Here is a 22,544-nt window from a genome sequence, read left to right as displayed (position 1 = left end):
CAGACCTGTACCCCTGAAACAAATAATACATTATATGTTAATAAAAAAAATTAAAAAAAAATGATGCTGTTTGCTCATTCTACCCCTTCCTAACAATGTTTTTAAACTGAGTATTTACTTATCTAGATGTCTAATCTAGTACCATCCTCAGCAACCTTCGTTAATCTTTCACTGTCACTTTACTGATAAGTATTGATTTGCTCAAAATTAAACAGCAACCAGTAGCAAAATTTAATGGAATCCAGTTATCTTATGTTACAATGGAAACCTCTACAAAGTAAAGGTGATCATAAAGATTTGTGAAATAAATTTAAGTAATGTGCTAATCTGAATCAGGGATATACTGTATATTTGGGATGAAAAAGACAAAGAAAAGAAAGAAGGAAGGGAAAGAGAAAGGAAAGAAAGAAAGAAGGAGGGAGCAAGAAAAGAGAAAAGCTAAGCTCACTTTTTTTTTTTCATATTAATGAAATACAGAAGAATCCTAAATACCCAGGGAATCATAGATTTACTATTACCTAACTGAGGATACTCAGGGAGATACCATGATTCCCTACAAATGACACTTCCACACCTAGTAAATGAGTATTAGAAAAACAACTGATGAACAAGCGCAACTGGAGCCCCTTCCCTCCCTGTTCTCAAAATGCAGTTCAAGTACTATCTACATCAAAAAAGTGTAGCTTTTTTTTTTTTAACAAGCATATCACTAAACTCCAACATTGATCTGCATAATAAAAAAACTGGGAGTTGAGCCTATTAATTTACATTTTAACAAGCCTCTGGGTTATTCTCAAACTCAGTCAAGTTTGAAACTCTTCACCCATTCATGAACCTTCTTCAATCATTAAGTAGTCATGCTACTTGTTTACTTAATTCTGTCTGCTCTGTCAAAGGCTTTGAAAAGGCAAATACTCCTTGAAGTACTCATTAAGGAAGAGATGCTGTGCCCTTACATAGATCATTTTGTCCTCTAACAGTGAAACTTAGAGGTATTTTTTTAAAAGATTGCAATTTTTTTTAAGGGGGAGGGGAGCAGAAGCAGAAGGAGAGAGAAGCTTAAGCAGGCTCCAAACCCAGCATGGAGCTCAATCTCACAACCCTGAGATCATGACCTGAAATCAAGAGTCAGATGTTTAACTAACTGAACCACCCAGACACCCCTAAATGATTGCAATTTAAAGCCTAGAATGCGATACAGAGGGAGTTACGTAAAGAAAATATTTTTCTTGATTTTCCTACTCAAAATGGAAAAAGAAATTGCCCTATAAATTAGGAAAAAAGAACATCTATAAATTAACACAGTATTAAGTACATAGATTTTTGTATTCTATTATAACAAATTGGTCATTAATTTTTTTTTAAGACATTTATTTTAGAGAGAGAGAAAGAGTGTGCATATGTGAGTGGAGGATGGAGGGGAAAGGGCAGAGGGAGAGGAAGGGAGAGAGGGAGAGAAGCAGACTTCCTGCTGACCACGGAGCCAACAGGGGGCCGGATCTCATGACCCTGAGATCATGACCTAAGCCCATATCAAAAGTTGGACGCTCAACTGACTGAGCCACCCAGGTGCTCCATTGGTCATTAATGTTATACACCATTTAAGAAACTGGGTATGAAAAGCAAAAGTAGGGGTGCCTGGGTGGCTCAGCCAGTTAAACATCTGCCTTCAGCTCAGGTCATGATCTCAGGTGTCTGGGATGAAGCCCCACATCAGGCTCCCTGCTCAGCGGGGAGTCTGCTTCTCCCTCTCCCACTGCTGCCCCCTCCAACTGCTCATGCTTGCTCTCTCACTTTCTCTCTCTCTCAAATAAATAAAATCTTAAAAAAAAAGTATTAGGAAGATTTCCTTAATGAAGTAGAGAAAAGACTAGAAAGAAAAACATATATTCTGTCTGTATAAAACTTGGCTTAATTTTATACAAAGCCTTTTAAAGAGCCACTCTCAGGTCATGATCTCAGGGTCCTGGAATTGAGTCCCCTGTCAGGCTCCCCTGCTCAGTGGGGAGTCTGTTTCTCCTTCTGCCTGCCGCTTCCCCTGCTTGTGCACTCTCTCTCTCTCTCTCAAGAAAAATAAGTAAAGTCTTAAAAAAAGTAAAAAAATAAAAATAAAAAGCCACTCTCATAAATTAATAGTAAAGGATGAATTTTTAAGAAAAGATTACCGTTTGGTGCAGTGGGAGGCGACCAGATGCCATAATATTTTGGCAAATATTTTCGTAGCTCTAAAAGAATTCCATCAGTACAGTCAGCAGCATAAACCTGAAACAAAGAGAAATATAACATTTGCATGATAGTTTCTTATAATGCTTTACAATTGCCTTACACATTTCTCAAATAAAACAATACTGTTGAATCATAATTTATCTCGTATGAGTTTCAACTGGAATTACATTTGGAAGCAAAAAAAAAAGATTACTGTGTGTCTCCAACAAAAAAGTATGTATTGTTTAGAGCACATTTTTCTTGGTTATCTAATTCTAGCCTTTCACTGTCCTTGAACTATTTTAAATAAGTTGTAGATAAAACTTTCAGCAAATGCAAAATAACTCTTGTCCATAGAAATGTAAATAAATTCTGGCCAGAAGAAGTTCAACTCACTTCCTTCCACCTTCCACCACCCCTCATGGGAGGGCAGAACATATATATTTATTTCAACTTCCCTTTATTCCTTATAAATTTGTGCTTCTTTGGCTTCTCTTTTGAACCAGTTTCAATATCTCTTGGTTCCCTCCTTATACAATGAGTTTAACAAAATCTTTAACACATACTTATTTTATATCTGTAAGGGAGTTATGATTTTTTTAAATATTTTATTTATTTGACAGAGAGAGAGAGAGCACAAGTAGGGGGAGTAGCAGAGGGAGAGGGAGAAGCAGGCTCCCCACTGAGCAGGAAGCCCAATGTGGGGCTTGATCTCAGGACCCTAGGATCACAACCTGAGCTGAAGGCAGATGCTTAGCCAACTGAGCCACCTAGGCACTTGGGAGTTAGGATTTTACCTTTAAAAAATTATCCTTTAACTCAATGTAAGTCTAATTATTGTTCATTTAATTCCTTGATTTATAACCAGTAATAATTCTAGAAAATACGAGAAATGTTCACATATCCTGGAACTAGATTCTTAGTTTTTTTCCTAGAAGAGGGAAAGAAAATATTTTTGGTTTAAAAACAACTTGTAAGGCATGTTATCCAATGAATTCTCACAATATGGTCTACCTAATTATCCAAGATCATTAAAGTTCACTGGTGTAAAATGCTTATGAAATCTTAGTGCTACAATTCTATTTGTCAAGCCATATTCATGTCAAGTAGTTACACATAAAACAGAATTCTACAGAATAAACTCAAGTGTGACAGGACTCACCAAATATGTGATACACTGTATTCCCCAGCTTTCCCTATTGAAATGTGAGCAGAAGTGATATTTATTAGTCACTTCTAGACCAAGGTAATTAAGAGAAGGGTATACCTTATCATCCCTTTGTTCCTGGCATAATATCAGTGAAGGCAGAGTGTTCATGATGACATAACAACAGGATGGAGGAACCAAGTATATCTCTATGTACTTGAAGTCCATGATATATTTGTAAGTAAAAAAGATAAAAGAACTGGAAGAGTATATATAAGAGGTAAACTTTCTCTTCTTACTTTAAATATTTTTGGGGGGGTGATAAAAAAAACTTTCTAACTTGAGAAATGTAGGATAAAATATAATAAACATTTTCTTAAATGCTTAGCTGAGCTCCCAAGGAAGAGAAAAGGAAACTCACAGGGTTCTAAAATAAAGAGGGAACCAAAAGAATTAAACTGAGCAGTGAAGTTTGGGCTTCATAAAGGTCCACTCTGAAGACCTGAACCAAAGGATCTCTGAATTTAGGGACTCAGCATAGATGAAGACAGAGTTACTATACCGAAATAGGGAGAGTAAATGAAAATCTAACTACTGAAAAGTAAAAACCCTGTCATTCTCTCCCTTCCCCTACCATTACACTCTAAAAATTCTGGAGGCCAAATTGATCAAGAAAAAGATAGAAGCAACAAATAAACAAATAATATTAGGAATATAAAAGAAGTCATATATAATCCAACTATATTTTATTATCACATTGACAAAAGATATTAAAAAACTGAATCAGTGGTTAAAAATATATCCCTTCCCAGGGCACATGGGTAGCTCAGTAGGTTAAGCATCTGACTCTTAGATTCAGCTCAGGTCCTGATCTCATGGCTCATGAGATCAAGCCCTGTGTCCAGCTCTATGCTCAGCGGGAGTCTGCTTCGATAGTCTCTCCCTCTGCCCCTTCTCCTGCTCACACTGTCTCTCTCTCTCAGATAAATAAATAAATCTTAAGAAAAAAATCCTTTTCTAGGAAAGAATGAAATGAAAAAAAAAAGGATAGGGCAGAAGAAATGAACAGACACTTCTCAAAAGAAGACATACAAATGGCTAACAGACACATGAAAAAATGTTCATCATCATTAGCCATCAGGGAAATTCAAATCAAAACCAAATTGAGATACCACCTTCCACCAGTTAGAATGGCAAAAACTGACAAGGCAAGAAACAACAAACGTTGGCAAGGCTGTGGAGAAAGGGGAACCCTCTTACACCGTTGGCGGGAATGCAAGTTGGTATAGCCACTTTGGAAAACAGTGTGGAGGTTCCTCAAAAAATTAAAAATACAGCTACCCTATGAACCAGCAATTGCACTACTGGGTATTTACCCCCAAAACACAGATGCAGTGAAAAGAAGGGCCATATGCACCCCAATGTTCATAGCAGCAATGTCCACAATAGCCAAACTGTGGAAAGAGCCGAGATGCCCTTCAACAGACAAATGGATAAAGATGTGGCCCATATATAAAATGGAATATTACTCAGCCATCAGAAAGGATGAATAACCAACTTTTGCATCAACATGGATGGGACTGGAAGAGATTATGTTAAGTGAAATAAGTCAAGCAGAGAAAAGTCAATTATATGGTTTCACTTATTTGTGGAACAAGGAATAGCATGGAGGACATTAGGAGAAGGAAGGGAAAAATGAAGGGGGAGGAATCGGAGGGGGAGACAAACCATGAGAGACTAAGGACTCCGAGAAACAAATTGAGGGTTTTAGAGGGGAGGGGGGTGAACGGGTGGGTTAGCCTGGTGATGGCTTTAGGGAGGGCATGTATTGCGTGGAGCACTGGGTGTTATGCACAAACAATGAATCATGGAACACTATATCAAGAACTAATGATGTAATGTATGGTGATTAACATAACAATAAAAAATTAAAAAATAAAAACAAAGAAACAAACAAACAAAAACCCTAACAAGTATTGGTGAGGATGAGAGGAAATTGGAAACCTCATATATTGCTGGTGAAAATATAAAATGATAAAGCCACTCTGGGACATACTGTCAGTTCCTCAAAAAGTTTAATGTAGAATTATCATATGACCCACCAATTCCAAAACTGGAAACGGGTACTCAAACAAATACTTATGCATGAATATACACAGGAACACTATTTACAAAAGCCAAAAGGTGAAAACAACCCAAATGTCCATCAGTAGGTGAATGGATAAACAAAATAGGGTATGGAAGTAAAATGGAATGTTACTCAGCCATAAAAAGGAACAAAGTACTGATGCATACTATAATGTAGACGAACTTTAAAAACATTATGCTAGGGGTGCCTGGGTGATGCAGTTGGTTAAGCAACTGACTTGGTTTCAGCTCAGGTCATGAGACGGAGCCACAAGTCGGGCTCCACACTCAGCATGCAGTTTGCTTGAGATTCTCTCTCCCTCACCCTCACCCCCTCCTGCTCATACTCTCTCTCTCTAAAATAAGTAAATAAATCTTTAAAAGAAAAAAGAACACTATGCCAAACAAAACAAGCTAGGCACATATTGTATAACTCCATTTATACGAAATAACCTTAATAGGTAAATCCATAGAAAGCAGATTAATGGTTGCCAGGGATGGCTTAACAGGTACAAGGTTTTCTTTTGTGTGACGAAAAGGTTTTGTAACTAGACAGAGTTGATGGGTTGAAAACACTGTGAATGTACTAAAAAGTATTCCTAGTCATAGAGTTAATTAGATGTTAAGTATGCCCCTTGCCCCTCCCCAACTTTGGAGATTCACAGTACACATTAGCATATTTAAGGTTCTAAAACAATCCTGTAGTAAAAATAAAAACACTTATTTAAACTCAGCACTTCTGAGAAATACAAATGGGCTCTCAGTTAAGGGGTTTTTAAACTGTAGGTCAAAATCCATTAATTGAAATCAATTTAGCAGCTCAGAATAAGGATCTTTCAAAAATGAAGTAGAGTAGGAGCACTTGGATGTTCAGTCAGTTGGGTGGCTGACTCTTGATTTCAGCTCAGGTTGTGATCTCAGGGTCATGATGGAGCCCCAAGTTGGGCTCCTCGCTCAGCACGGAAGTCTGTTAGAGATCCTCTCCCTCTGCCCTTCCCCCTCCCCCTGCTCATGAGCACGCGCTTTCTAAAATAAATAAATAAAATTTAAAAAATGAAGTACAGTGGGAAAATACTAGACTGTATCAATAAAGATAAGCATTGTATTTCATAGAGCTTTTGTTTCAGTCACATAAACAATATGCCAGGACATGCTGTCAAATGTATTTCTTACCTACTCATCAGAAACTATGAAAAACTCTTTGAATATAATGAAACAAATCTTACCTTACTTACCATATTATAGAATTCCAGCTCCCTTGGACCCCTTGGAGGTGGCTGTAACTGTTTCAAAACTGTGCCATCTGGATGTTGCAGGATACCTGCAGAACAAAAATCAGCTATTTTCAAATGTATAATAGTATACCTTGCATCACAGGGTTAAACGTGTTCCTAAAGTTACAGATAAACCACTTTCATAAAAATTAAGGGGTTTGTTTTTATTTCAGAAATTTTAATATTTAACCAATACATTTCAGTGCTTGTTATACGCAAAGCACCAGAAAACAAATTCTGAAGTGTGGTTTTATTGTCTCTAACTACTATTCCTCTTAGAGCCCTCTCAGACTTTCTAATAAATTTAGAATGTATTTCTAAATTTTATAGAAATCCTTCAGTAATGGTCTTTTTGGGAGAAAGTAATTTATAGTTAAACAAGAAGTTAAAAGCAGTAGTGTAAACTGATTCCACTCTTGTAAACAGAAAAAAAAATACATGTTAAAGGTGGTACTATATGAACTTCCTATTTTGTAACTTTTTTATAAGTTTCTCTCATTTATTACAAGAAAGCAACTAAAAATTTTTCCTGATTCAAATGCATAGCCACTGGGAAAAGTGGGGACTGAAATCAGACACCAAGCCTGAAGCAGAAAGGGGCAACTTCTCATAATCAGCCCACTCAAAGAAGGAGCCTTTTCCTAAAGACATCACATATGTACTAGCACTGGCTGTGTCCCTATACCATGAAGACTGATTACCAAATTTATATGCTAAAACCTTAAATTTTCAAATACTGAGATTTCACAAAATCATGTGTTAGAACACAATAGGACTCAAATAAGTATCATAAGGAGAAAAGAGAATAGGTCAGAAAAAATTTCTGGACTTCTACTTTCACCTAAGATATAGAAACCTAAAAACCCCATCCCAAGACTCAGGGTCATAGGGCCTATCTAATATTGAAGCTGGACCAAGACAACAAGAAACACCACCTACAGCCTTGCATCACCAAGTAATAAGCAACAGTAATCTACATTTGGAGAAAAGGCATGAACATGGAGAAAAACTATCTCTGAAGCATGAGTGCATGAGGAAGACATAAAGCAGAGGGTTAAACAGGACTGTTGAGAAAAATCCTCTGGCAAATCAACCCCACTCTAAACAAAAGATTACAAAAGGAAAATTTCAAGCCTATGGTGCACTGAAGGTGTTATTAGTCTGCTCTAGCTTCCATAACAAAATACTGTAGACCAAGTAGCTTAAACAACAAAAATTTATTTTCTCACAATTCTAGAGGGTAGAAGTCACAGATCAAGATGACAGCCTATTCAGCTCCTGGTGCGAGTTTTCTTCCGGGCTTGAGGACAGCTGCCTTTTCATTTCGTCCTCACATGGTGGAGACAGTGAGAGAGAAAAGATATTCTCTCATGTCTCTTTTTATAAGGACACTCATTCTTTTGGATCAGGCCCACCCTTATGCCCTCATTAATCTTAATTACTTCCATAAAGACCCTCTCCAAATACAATCATAGTGAAGGTTGTTCTTTCAGTGTATGAATTTGGGGCAACACAAAATACAGTTCGTAACAGAAAGTAAGTATAACAACAAAATTCAAACTTGGCTCTATTCCTGACTAGACTGGCTCAATCACCAACACTCACTGCCTAGCAGAAGAGGTGCATTCATTTTGGTCATAAATACTGTTTGCCTTCAGTCTCACATGTGATGTCCAGAATTTAATAAAAAATTACAAGACATATGAAAAAGCAAGGGAAAAAAAACTACCAAAAGAAGATGCAACATACAGAACAGTTTCAGAGGTGACATAAATGTCAGAATTATCAAAGGAACTTAAAATAACCACAATTAACATGTTAAAGATTATAATAGAAAAAGTAAATAATATACAAGCAAAGATGGGGAATTTTAGCACAGAAATTATAAGGGTCAAATGGAATGTTAGAAGTGAAAAAGGGAGTGGCACCTGGGTGGCTTAGTCTGTTAAGTGTCTGCCTTCAGCTCAGGTCATGATCCCAGGGTCCTGGGATCCAGTCCCACATCAGGCTCCCTGCTCAGTGGGGAGTCTGCTCTTCTCTCTCCCTCTGCCCTTCCCCTGGCTTGTGCTCTCTCCTCTCTTGCTCACTCTCTCTCTCAAATAAATAAAAAAATAAATTAAATTTTAAAAAAAGAAATGAAAAAGAGAGTTAAGAGACAAAAACATGCTTTCTATGGGCTCATCAGTAGACAAAATATAGAAGAGGAAGGAATCAGGGAATTTGATGACAGGTCAACAGAAATTACCCAAACTGAAACACAAACAGGAAAAAAAAAAAGTGGAAAAATTAGAAGAGAGCATCTAAGATCTGTGGAATAATATCAAACAGTTTAAGATAACTATTAGAATCCTAGAAAAATAAAAGGCACACTCATGTTCACTGCAGCCATTATTCACAATAGCCAATAAGTGGAAGTAAACTAAATGTCCATCAACAGATGAAAGATTAAAAAAAAAATGGAGTATATACATATAATGGAGTATTTTTCACCTTAAAAAAGGAAATTCTTCATTCAGAACCTTGAGGGCATATGTTACGTGAAATGAGACAGTCACAGAAGTACAAATACTGCATGATTCCACTTATATAAGGTATCTAAAGTAGTCAAACTCTTAGAAACAGCAATTACAATGCTGGTTTCCAGGTCCTATAGGGAGGGAGAGGGAAATTTGTTGTTCACGAAATATAGTTTCACTTTTGCAAGATTAAAAAGTTCTAAGAGATACGTTGCACAAAAATGTTTGTATAGTTAACACCACTACAAAGTATACTTAAAATGATTACTATGGTAAATTTAATGTTGTGTGTTTTACCACAATGAAAAAATTATATAATCATCTAAGCAAAAGATCAACAAGGAAATAAAGACTTTAAATGACACACTGGACCAAATGGACTTCACAGACATATTCAGAACATTCCATCCCAAAGCAACGGAATACACATTCTTCTCTAGTGTCCATGGAACATTCTCCAGAATTGATCACATCCTAGGTCACAAATCAGGTCTCAACCAGTACCAAAAGATTGGGATCATTCCCTGCATATTTTCAGACCACAATGCTTTGAAACTAGAACTCAATCACAAGAGGAAAGTCGGAAAGAACTCAAATACATGGAGGCTAAAGGGCATCCTACTAAAGAATGAATGGGTCAACCAGGAAATTAAAGAAGAATTAAAAAAATTCATGGAAACCAATGAAAATGAAAACACAACTGTTCAAAATCTTTGGGATACAGCAAAGGCAGTCCTGAGAGGAAAGTATATAGCAATACAAGCCTTTCTCAAGAAACAAGAAAGGTCTCAAATACACAACCTAACCCTACACCTAAAGGAGCTGGAGAAAGAACAGCAAATAAAGCCTAAACCCAGCAGGAGAAGAGAAATCATAAAGATCAGAGCAGAAATCAATGAACTAGAAACCAAAAGAACAGTAGAACAGATCAACGAAACTAGGAGCTGGTTCTCTGAAAGAATTAACAAGATTGATAAACCCCTGGCCAGACTGATCAAAAAGAAAAGAGAAATGACCCAAATCAACAAAATCATGAATGAAAGAGGAGAGATCACAACCAACACCAAAGAAATACAAATAATTATAAGAACATATTATGAGCAACTCTATGCCAGCAAATTAGATAACCTGGAAGAAATGGGTGCATTCCTAGAGATGTATCAACTACCAAAACTGAACCAGGAAGAAATACAAAACCTGAACAGACCTATAACCACTAAGGAAATTGAAGCAGTCATCAAATATTCTCCCAAGAAACAAAAGCCCAGGGCCAGATGGCTTCCCAGGGGAATTCTATCAGACATTTAAAGAAGAATTAATACCTATTCTCCTGAAACTGTTCCAAAAAATAGAAATGGAAGGAAAACTTCCAAACTCGTTTTATGAGGCCACCATTACCTTGATCCCAAAACCAGACAAAGACCCCATCAAAAAGGAGAATGACAGACCAATATCCTTGATGAACATGGATGCAAAAATTCTCACCAAAATACTAGCCAATAGGATCCAACAGTACATTAAAAGGATTATTCACCACGACCAAGTGGGCTTTATCCCTGGGCTGCAAGGCTGGTTCAACATCCGCAAATCAATCAACGTGATACAATACATTAACAAAAGAAAGAACAAGAATCATATGATCCTCTCAATAGATGCAGAAAAAGCATTTGACAAAGTACAGCATCCTTTCTTGATCAAAACTCTTCAGAGTATAGGGATAGAGGGTACATACCTCAATATCATAAAAACCATCTATGAAAAACCTACAGCGAATATCATTCTCAATGGGGAAAAGCTGAGAGCTTTTCCCCTAAGGTCAGGAACATGGCAGGGATGTCCACTCTCACCACTGCTATTCAACATAGTATTAGAAGTCCTAGCCACTGCAATCAGACAACAAAAAGAAATCAAAGGCATCCAAATCGGCAAAGAGGAAGTCAAACTCTCACTCTTTGCAGATGATATGATACTTTATGTGGAAAACCCAAAAGACTCCACCCCAAAACTGGTAGAACTCATACAGGAATTCAGTCAAGTAGCAGGCTATAAAAACAATGCACAGAAATCAGTGGCATTCCTATACACCAACAACAAGACAGAAGAGAGACAAATCAAGGAGTCGATCCCATTCACAACTGCACCCAAAACCATAAGATACCTAGGAATAAATTTAACCAAAGAGGCAAAGGATCTGTACTCAGAAAACTATAAAATACTCAGGAAAGAAATTGAAGAAGACACAAAGAAATGGAAAAACATTCCATGCTCATGGATTGGGAGAACCAACATTGTGAAGATGTCCATGCTACCTAGAGCAATCTACACATTCAATGCAATCCCCATCAAAATACCATCCACTTTTTTCAAAGAAATGGAACAAATAATCCTAAAATTTGTATGGAACCAGAAGAGACCCCGAATAGCCAGAGGAATACTGAAAAAGAAAAGCAAAGCTGGCGGCATCACAATTCCGGACTGCCAGCTCTATTACAAAGCTGTCATCATCAAGACAGTATGGTACTGGCACAAAAACAGACACATAGATCAATGGAACAGAATCGAGAGCCCCGAAGTGGACCCTCAACTCTATGGTCAACTTATCTTTGACAAAGCAGGAAAGAATGTCCAATGGAAAAAAGACAGTCTCTTCAACAAATGGTGTTGGGAAAATTGGACAGCCACATGCAGAAGAATGAAACCCTACCATTTCCTTACACCACACACAAAAATAGACTCCAAATGGTTGAAAGACCTAAACGTGAGACAGGAGTCCATCAAAATCCTAAAGGAGAACACAGGCAGCAACCTCTTCGACCTCAGCCGCAGCAACTTCTTCCTAGAAACATCACCAAAGGCACGGGAAGCCAGGGCAAAAATGAACTATTGGGATTTCATCAAGATAAAAAGCTTTTGCACAGCAAAAGAAACAGTCCACAAAACCAAAAGACAACCGACAGAATGGGAGAAAATATTTGCAAATGACATATCAGATAAAGGGCTAGTGTCCAAAATCTATAAAGAACTTATCAAACTCAACACCCAAAGAACAAATAATCCAATCAAGAAATGGGCGGAAGACATGAACAGACATTTTTCCAAAGAAGACATCCAAATGGCCAACAGGCACATGGAAAAGTGCTCAACATCGCTCGGCATCAGGGAAATCCAAATCAAAACCTCAATGAGATACCACCTCACACCAGTCAGAATGGCTAAAATTAACATGTCAGGAAATGACAGATGTTGGCGGGGATGTGGAGAAAGGGGAACCCTCCTACACTGTTGGTGGGAATGCAAGCTGGTGCAACCACTCTGGAAAACAGTATGGAGGTTCCTCAAACAGTTGAAATTAGAGCTACCATACGATCCAGCAATTGCACTACTGGGTATTTACCCCAAAGATAAAAATGTAGGGACCCGAAGGGGTACGTGCACCCCAATGTTTATAGCAGCAATGTCCACAATAGCCAAACTGTGGAAAGAGCCAAGATGTCCATCGACAGATGAATGGATAAAGAAGAGGTGGTATATATACACAATGGAATATTATGCAGCCATCAAAAGGAATGAGATCTTGCCATTTGCAACGACGTGGATGGAACTGGAGGGTGTTATGCTGAGCGAAATAAGTCAATCAGAGAAAGACATGTATTATATGACCTCACTGATATGAGGAATTCTTAATCTCAGGAACAAACTGAGGGTTGCAGGAGTGGTCGGGGGTGGGAGGTATGGGGTGGCTGGGTGATAGACATTGGGGAGGGTATGTGCTACTGTGAGCGCTGTGAATTGTGTAAGACTGTTGAATCACAGATCTGTACTTCTGAAACAAATAACACAACATATTTTAAGAAAAAAGAAAAAGAAGAAGATAGCAGGAGAGGAAGAATGAAGGGGAGTAAGTCAGAGGGGGAGACGAACCAGGAGAGATGATGGACTCTGAAAAACAAACTGAGGTTTCTAGAGGGGAGGAGGGTAGGGGGATGGGTTAGCCTGGTGATGGGTATTAAAGAGGGCACATTCTGCATGGAGCACTGGATGTTATGAACAAACAATGAATCATGGAACACTACACCAAAACAAATGATGTAATATATGGTGATTAACATAATAAAAAATTTAAAAAAATTATGTAGTTAGTGGGATTACAACTATGTAAAATAAATGCATGTTAAAATTTCTATCTGTGGTTTGAACATTCTAGGTAATTTTTACTTCTTTTGTAACTTTTTCCAGAAGTTTCTATGATAAACACACTGCTTTTACTATTAGAAAAATATATGATATGAGAAATTCAAATATGTTAAAATGATTACATATTCCATATAATCTCAATTATGTAAACAAGTTATTAAAAAAGATGAAGGGAAAAAATTTTTAAATGACAGGGTACGAGGAAATACTTGACAAGACATGTCTAAAATGTTCTAAAACTAATGAAAAACCTAAAAACACAGAGCCAGGGATTTCTAAATAGAATAGAAAATACCAACTCCTAGACATTTTAAATATAAAATGACACAGGTGAGTTAAAAATAAAAGGATGAGAAAAAAGACTATACTAGCAAGTACCATTCATAAGAAAGTTAACATATTACCATATATCAGACTATGTTAATATTAGACATAGAACTCAAGAAAAAGGAATGTTATCTTATGTAAAAAGGGACATTTCGTAATGATTCAATTCATTAGACACAGCAATCCTAAATGTGTGTACCTAATAAGAGCTGCAAAATACCTGAAATAAAAACTGACAGAACTGAGTAGACAAACCCGCACTCTTTCAATAATTGATAAAACAAGCATACAAAACATTAGTACCGACACATAAAACCAAACAACAGTATCAAACAACTTAACCACGCTGACACTTACAGAATGCTATATCTAACAGAATACACATATTTTCATGTACAAATGGAACATTCACCATGGAACATTTACCAATGGACCATGCACTGAATAAATTTAAAAGGATTGAATATTCTCTGCCCATAATGGAAATAACAAGATATTTGGGAAAATACCAAATAGATGAGAAGTAAACACACATGTAATTAATCCATGGATCAAAATTCACAAGGGAAATTAAAAAGTAGTTTTAACTAAATGATAATGAAAACTAACATAACAAAATTTGTGAAATGCACCTGAAGTACTGCTTAGTACTTACAGGAAAATGAGTAGTTTTAAATGTTTGTATTAGAAAAAAGAAAAAAGAAAGGTTCCAACTTAAGATGCTAGAAAAAAGTAATATATTAACCCAAAATAAGTGGGAAGACAGGAGCGAATAAAAACAAAAACAAAAACAGTAAGAATGGACACCAGAAAAAAAAAATCCATGAAAAATATTCTGAGATCAATAAATCTGATAAAACTCTAGCTAGATGGATCAAGAAAAAAACATAAATTCATTATTAAGAATAAATGAAAGATGGTATATCACTATAAATGCTATAATAAGCATTAAAGGCATAAGGCAATTATGAACTTCATACCAATAAATCCAACTTAAATAAAATGAATAAATTCCTTTATACATGAATTATTAAAACACAAGAAGTAGAAAATCTGAGTTGCCCTATGTCTATAAAGAACACTAAATTCATAATTTTAAATATCTTGAGATAATTGTAGGCCAAAATGGGTTCAATAGTAAATTCTATCAAACATTTACAGAAAAAGATTAACAGCACTCTTACCAAATTTTTTCAGAAAACAGGAAAGTGGGGAACATTTCCCCACTAATTTTATGAAACCAGCATATTTTTTAAAACCCCAACAAAGACTTAAACAAAAATTATAGACAATTATCTCAAATGAACATAGTCATAAAAATATTTAATGAAACATCAGTAAACCTAATCCAGCAATATATACAGGATAATTTATCATGACCATATGGACTAATTCCAGGAATGCAAAGTTGGTTTAAATATTTCAATATGAGTAAATATATTGATGTTTTGGGTAAGACAGAATTCTCAATGAGAAAGAAGGGATATATAAATATAGAACAGGGGAAGGTAAAGAACAACCCTGTGGTATTAGGTTTAAATTATAGGTATAACTATGAACCCAACTTTTAAAAAATATGAAATTCTGTATCTTTTTTTTTTTAGATTTTATTTATTTATTTGTCAGAGAGATAGAACACAAGCAGGGGGAGTGGCAGGCAGAGGAAGAGGGAGAAGCAGGCTCCCAGCTGAGCAGGGAGCCTGATGTGGGACTCGATCCCAGGACCTTGAGATCATGACCTGAGCCTAAGGCAGATGCTTAACCAACTGAGCCACCCAGGTATCCCTGAAATTATAGATTTCTTAGTCCAATCTGCTGAAAGGACAAACAGCAACCATACTCAAGGAGCAATGAGTAAACCTGGTGCCCATACTTTGGTTTTTAAATACCATTTATCCATAAAGGAACCAGGTTCTTGAAGAAAAATAAGCTTGTTCCAGGGCTGGAACAGAGAAAGTACAAGATAAACACAGAACATCTTTTTATGCTAAAAGTGAGAAAATGCTTTAAAAGAAAAATGGGAAATGTTGAAAAGACCAAGGAGCCAGTATGAAGAAGCTCCCACTGCCCAAATTTGGGACAATCTGAGCATCAAAATAAGCAGTAACAATAATGGGTAAGATCCATCAACTGAAGTCTTGGGATGGGTTAGCCTGGTGATGGGTATTAAAGAGGGCACGTTCTGCGTGGATAACTGGGTATTATGCACAAACAAGGAATCATGGAACACTATATTAAAAACTAATGATGTAATGTATGGTGATTAACATAACAATAAAAAATTTAAAAAAATCCATCGACTGAAGTCTTCAAAATCCTTACGATGAGAGAAAGCGAGAGAGAGAAGGGAAATCTACAGTTCCCTAAGGTAGAATGCCAACTAACAAATTTAACAGGAATGACAGTTAGAAATCAGTAGTTTCAATTCATAGAGTGAATTGAGCTATCATTTTGCAACTACCATAGTAGTAGGTTGGTCAAATACTGTCAATGGATGCTTGTAATGCTGGGTGAAAACTTTGATGAGGCACAGGATTTTAACAGTCTCAAACAGTCTCTTTATTCCTCTCAAATTACTTAATTATAATAAGAAAAATGAAAACTTTACAGTGGAAAACTTGGCAGGTATCACCTAACCAGTGATCAAAGTCATGTAAACAGTAATGCAACTGACATCCTGTGCTTAATGATATGATGCTTCAAGAACACAATATAACTCATATAGTATTCTGACCAAAAATGCATTAATCTGAATCTAATCATAGGAATCTGACAAATATAAAGGATATTCTAAAAAAGCCATGCTTATATTCTTCAAATATTTCATAGTTATGAAATATAAAGAAAAAAATGAAAAACTGCTCCAAAGGACAGGTAACTAAAGAGTCCTAATAACTAAATGCAGCATGCAGTCTTGGATGGGGGAGAGGGATATTGCTATGAAGGATATTACAGAAAAAAAATAACAAAAAGCCTAATGTTAAATATTCTCAATTTGATCATTTTACCATGGTTAGGTAAGAAAATGTTCCCCTTTTTAGGAGTTAATTATTTAGAGGAAAAGGGGTCATGATGTCTGCAATTTAATCTTTTTTTTCTTTTTTTTTTAAAGATTTTATTTATTTATTTGAGAGAGAGAGAATGAGAGATAGAGAGCACAAGAGGGAAGAGGGTCAGAGGGAGAAGCAGACTCCCTGCTGAGCAGGGAGCCCAATGTGGGACTCGATCCCGGGACTCCAGGATCATGACCTGAGCCGAAGGCAGTCGCTCAACCAACTGAGCCACCCAGGCGCCCGTCTGCAATTTAATCTTAAGTGGTTCTGCAAAATCATTATCAAGTAGAGAGAGTGATAAAGCAAATGTGGCAAAATATTAACAACAGGTAAACCTAGATGAATGGTGTACATTAGTTGATTATACCATTCTTGCAACTTTTAAGTCTGACATTTTTCCAAAATAAAAATTCTTTAAAAAAAGGCAGTACAATTTACAGTAGCATCAAATACTTAGAGAAAATCTAGTGATTGCTGTGTAAGATCTCTACACTGAAAATTATGACTAAGAGAAATTTAAGAAGGCCTAAATAAATGGAAAGATCTACTATGTTCATGTATTGGAAGACACAAGTATTATAGAGAAATCAATTTTCACCAAAGCACCCTACAGACTCAAAGCAGACACAAAAATCTTAATTTTCTTGGGAAAAATTACAAGTTGATTTAAAATCTATATGGAAATGCAAAGGACCAGAAATCATCTCAAAAAAGAAAACAGGATGCTTATGTTACCATACATCAAGATTCAAGTCCTCACTGAATTAAGACGAGATATTACTGCTATGATAAACAAATCAATGAAAATAAATACAAGTCCAAAAGCAAATCCAGGAAACTGAAAAAACTGGGGTATATATATGCACATTGGAGTACAACTGAGCTGTTAAAAAGGATAAGGAAGCACTCTATGAATTGAAGCTATCGATTTCTAAGATATAAGTTTAAAATGTGAAGTGCAAAACAGTATATATAGCATACTACTTTTTGTGTCAGAAAAGAAAAATATGAAAATTTATTTAGATCTGCTTATTTTTGCAACAAGTAACTTAGCAAGGATAAATCAGAAAACAATGAAATTGGTTACCTACAGGGGATGTTGAGAAATGGGTGAAGTGACAGAGAATGGAGTGACTTCTTTTTTTTTAAATTTTTTATTGTTATGTTAATCACCATACATTACATCATTAATTTTGGATGTAGTGTTCCATGATTCATTGTTTGTGCCTAACACCCAGTGCTGAATGGAGTGACTTCTGATACACCTCTGTATAATTAAATAAAAATGAAGGGAGGGAACTGAATTTAAACACAAATGAATCCAACTGCTTTTCAAATAAATATTACCTTAGAGAAGAGGGGGTAAAAATAACCAAACCAAACAAAACCCAAAAAACCGTAATCCAATAGCTTTTGAAGAGTTCCCAACCACATACCCTTAGTTTAAGGGAATCTCTCTTGAATTCTTTATTCTAGGTTTGTTTTCTGCAGTAGCATGGGTATAGAAATTCTGAAAATTACAGGAACAAGCAAAACAAACAAGCAAACCAAAAAACCCACACACAAAAAAACCATTAACAATGTTGGGAGCCAGGGTTCTCACTGAGGTAGATGGGAAATACAAATTTAGAATCAGGAAAGGAAAAGAAAGGAAGAACTCTGTGGTGCTGGAATGAAATCGGAAATATCAGTATGAAATTATGATTTCTAAATATTTATACATTCTTCTCAGTTATGTTCTTTGAAAAGGCTAGGAAGCAATAACACTCCAATGGCAATGAGCACATCTAGCACCCAGATCTTGGTTTCAAAATACCATTTTCCACTGAAAATGAACCAGGGCTTCTGGGAGAAATTGCTGGTTCTAGAATTGGGAAGAGAAAGTATAAGTCTAAAATAACTTGTGAGAGAAAAGAAGGAAGTGCTCCCACTCACCAAATCTGGGACAATTTGAACACCAAAATAAGTATGTTCTATAATGGGTCATGACACTTCATAAGAATCCACAGGTCCAAACTATTAATAAAAAAGGGAATATATAGGAGTAAAGGGAGGGCTATTTCTTAGAATGCTGTTAAATAGAGGTAGTGATAGAACTGGGGAGAAAAATTACAGTTTTTCAACTTTCAGAGTAAAGACTGCTTCAGGCAAAAATTATCAATAGATGCCAAATCTAGGGGTGAAGTGTGATGAGGATCTGGATATATCCATGATCTCAAAGTGTCTCTCCACAAACAGCTTACTAGTTGCAAAGTGAAAAATATTAACTACATACTGGAGAAGCCAGGCCACAACTGGACCAGATGATCAAAATTAATATCACTAATAATGGGCAGATGGACACTGTAGGCCTCCAGATGTGATACCTTGAGGGGAACACACTTGTATGATAATCCAGTCAGAAATGCATCACCCGAATCTTACCATAACCCATCAGAAATCCAAATTAAAGAATATTTCATAAAATAGCCTGTACTCTTAAAAAATGACAATGTCATAGAAGATAAAGGCTGAGGAGCTGTTACAAATTTAAGGATTCTAAGAGAAATGACAACTAAATGCAATAAATGATCCTGAACTAAATCCTGGACTGAGAAAAACAAATATGACAAAAGCCATTATCGGAATAGCTGACAAAATTAGAATATGGATTATAGATTAGATAAAAGCATTGTATCACTGTTAAATTTCCTATATTTGATAAATGTGCCATGGTTACAGAAATACACACTGACATATTACTGTGTGAAGGGACAAGATATATGCAAACTATCCTCATATAGTTCCCCCAAAATAAATAATATGCATAGAGAAAGAAATTCCACAAAATGTTAAGTTCTCTGTATTGTCCTTGCAACTTTTTTGTAAGTCTGAAATTATTTTAAGTCAATTAGTTTCAGAACATATTTAATAAAACAGACCAAAGCCAAAATAGACGACACCAGTTTATTTTTTTTTTAAAGATTTTATTTATTTATTTGACAAAGAGAGACACAGCGAGAGAGGGAACACAAGCAGGGGGAGTGGGAGAGGAAGAAGCAGGCCTCCCGTGGAGCAGGGAGCCCGATGAGGGGCTAGATCCCAGAACCCTGGGATCATGACCTGAGCCAAAGGCAGACACTTAACAACTGAACCACCCAGGCGCCCCGACAACACCAGTTTAAATCCTTCTTTTACCCAGACGACCTCATTTCTATATCCTCAGTTAGATCAGGAAACACATACCAGATTTCAACTATTTGTTTGAAACTTTGAGGAATTTTGAAAGAAATTAATGGTACATGTTGAATAATAAAACAAAAAAAGGATTTCATGCTAACTTTGGTGAGCTTTGGGAATTTAAATTGACAGCAACCACACTTTTGTGAAACCTCCCTATAGAAAATGTTGCACAATGTGTAAGGTATACTATAATGTAAAAAAATGTTTAATACATTATTTATAATAGCAAAAAAATAGTGAAAATATAAAAATCTACCACTAGAGGAATAGTTAAATTGTGACAGATTCACACTATGGAATACAACAGTTTTTTAAAAGAATGAAGTGTATTATGGATACAAAAATATGGATATACTACATAATATAGAATGAAAACAAAAAGTTGCTGATATACCTATTTGTAGAAAAAATTAGAGTTCTGTTATATGTGCCCAGAAAGAAAAACCTGAGGAGATGCACCAGGAATAGTTACCAGTGACTACCTTTGGGAGAGGGAGAGTAGGTGGATGGGTACTATTATACTATTTGAATTTTTTTCCTAAAAGATTATGTACTACTTTTACAATTAAAAAAACCCAAACTTCGTATTCTTAGAACTAAAACTGAAATATTCCAGTGAAGAAAACAAAATATAACACTCATAGCAGAATATTCTTATTACTCAACTATAACAAGATCTATTTTTATGTTCAAGCACCTTTGTGCAATTGGTTCCATGTTTTCAATTTTTAATTTAACAAAGCCAACAACTCCTTTTTGGAAATAGGTATGATAGATATCAATCTGAAATTGAAAAACCCTTACTTAATGACATTAAGAAAAATTTCAAAAAGCAAACAAATATCCACACAACGTCTCTAAGAAAATTTATTCTGAGAATTTCAGTTGACAGCCAAACCAAAGTATATTCTACATAATGTACTTTACAACTGTTAGTGATTTATGATAGACATAATAAATTTCTGAACTTTGAATTACTGAATCATCTTGTTATCCATTTTATGAATAGGTAAGATTATCATCATTCAGGTGTCCTTTCATTAACAATATATGCTAGGTTGTGTAAATAACTATGAATTAAATTCAACAAAATATGTATTAGGTTGCTAGCACAATATGTTTGAGGCATTGTGCTGTAGTGATACAAAGACAATCCCTAGTCAAGAGTATCTTACAAAATTTAAAAAAAAACTTATTTTAAATTGAATGCAATAATAAATAAAATTAAGGACTTTGTTTAGAATCTCAACTACTCCTTCAATTAGGTAATTTGGGTGAGAAATTAACTCTTTCAGCCACTGTTGCAATGTGGTATAAAGTCACATTTAGAGTACATTTGTGAATAGGTTATTACATACTTTGATAAGCAGTGGTTACACTCTCAAATGACAATCACCATTGAGATTGTGTTTATGCTGGGATTTTTTGTTTATGAGTCGATCTCTAGGGACCCTTAGGGAAACTATTTTATTTAGGCTTCTAAAATATTATTAGGAATATTATTACAATTCATTAAAATAAATCAATAGGTATGCAATATAAATCTACTAACAATAAGTCCATTCCTCTCTCAAACTTTCATTACCAGAAGAGACACACACAAGAATGTGTCTATGCTAAGCATCTTAAGAATGTTGGTTCCTTACATCTAGGCTAAGCACCTTGAGAACCATATGTTTCCTTGCCCGTGTGTACTAAAAGAACTGTCAATTTTCACTCTTTCAACATTTCCCAATTTAACTAAGCCCCAACCCCTGTACAAGGCTATGAGGATAAACAGATTCGGTCTCTAACTTAAAGGAACTCACAGTTCAGTGGGGACAAAGGCACACAGTCTTCATGACATCATCATTAACACCTAACTTTCAGCATGAGAAAAGAAAGGTAGGTAAAGATAAAAGCAGTGAGAAATGTTGCTCTTTGAGAAATAACATACATACACAGATTCAAACAAATACTCATCCATTTTGAAAAATCCTTGCTCGATGAGTTATCTGCAAGAACAATACACGGTGGAAAAATACAGTGGTCTGAGGCAGGACCCTTGGTTTCCTGGTTATAACATAGTAGCGGTGTGACTTCAGGCTTGTCACTTTAACCAGACTTGGCCTCAGTTACTCTTCTAAAAATATCAGTATTATCTTACTACCCTAAGCCCGAATCATTTTACTAGCATAAACCAAACTGTATCTAGTGGTTTCCAAGTCTAAGATCTGTACTACTCACATACTCATACATCAGGTTCCGCAAGTAATAATCATGGCCTGGAGAACCAGTGTGAGTAAGCTAGGTGAATTACGGTTCCTAAACTCAACTTTTATATGACCAAGAGAATCAACTGCGATAGGTACTGTATTGTGCTTTGAACGTGGTAGGCTCACAAACTGTTACACAGGCCATGACACAGTCTTAAAAAGATAATCAGGAATAAACCAATGTCTTAACTGTGTACCTTCCTAGTATAACAGCAGGGTATATT

The 22,544-nt window shown here is 35.9% G+C and overlaps 1 protein-coding gene across 2 annotated transcripts in view; it reads right to left on the bottom strand.

The window, feature by feature from the left end:
* Positions 1-22,544, bottom strand: part of IPMK (inositol polyphosphate multikinase) — a 51,189-nt gene that overhangs the window by 27,478 nt on the left and 1,167 nt on the right. Inside the window, exons 2-3 of one of the 2 annotated variants that reach the window (XM_025850270.2) lie at positions 6,706-6,800; positions 2,166-2,262 (exon numbers count right to left, since the gene is read on the bottom strand). In XM_025850270.2, coding sequence (XP_025706055.1) covers positions 2,166-2,262; positions 6,706-6,800 — 192 coding nt within the window. The remainder of the gene's footprint in view (positions 1-2,165; positions 2,263-6,705; positions 6,801-22,544) is intronic. The other variant, XM_025850271.2, reaches the window with a different exon arrangement.

This window comes from Callorhinus ursinus, unplaced genomic scaffold, assembly GCF_003265705.2.
Source record: "Callorhinus ursinus isolate GAN/ISIS: 27379988/994484 unplaced genomic scaffold, GSC_fseal_2.0 scaffold69, whole genome shotgun sequence".
Classification (NCBI taxonomy): Eukaryota; Metazoa; Chordata; class Mammalia; order Carnivora; family Otariidae; genus Callorhinus; species Callorhinus ursinus.
The sequence above is the reverse complement of the archived record's forward strand: the minus strand, read 5'-3'. Positions and strand labels throughout refer to the sequence as shown.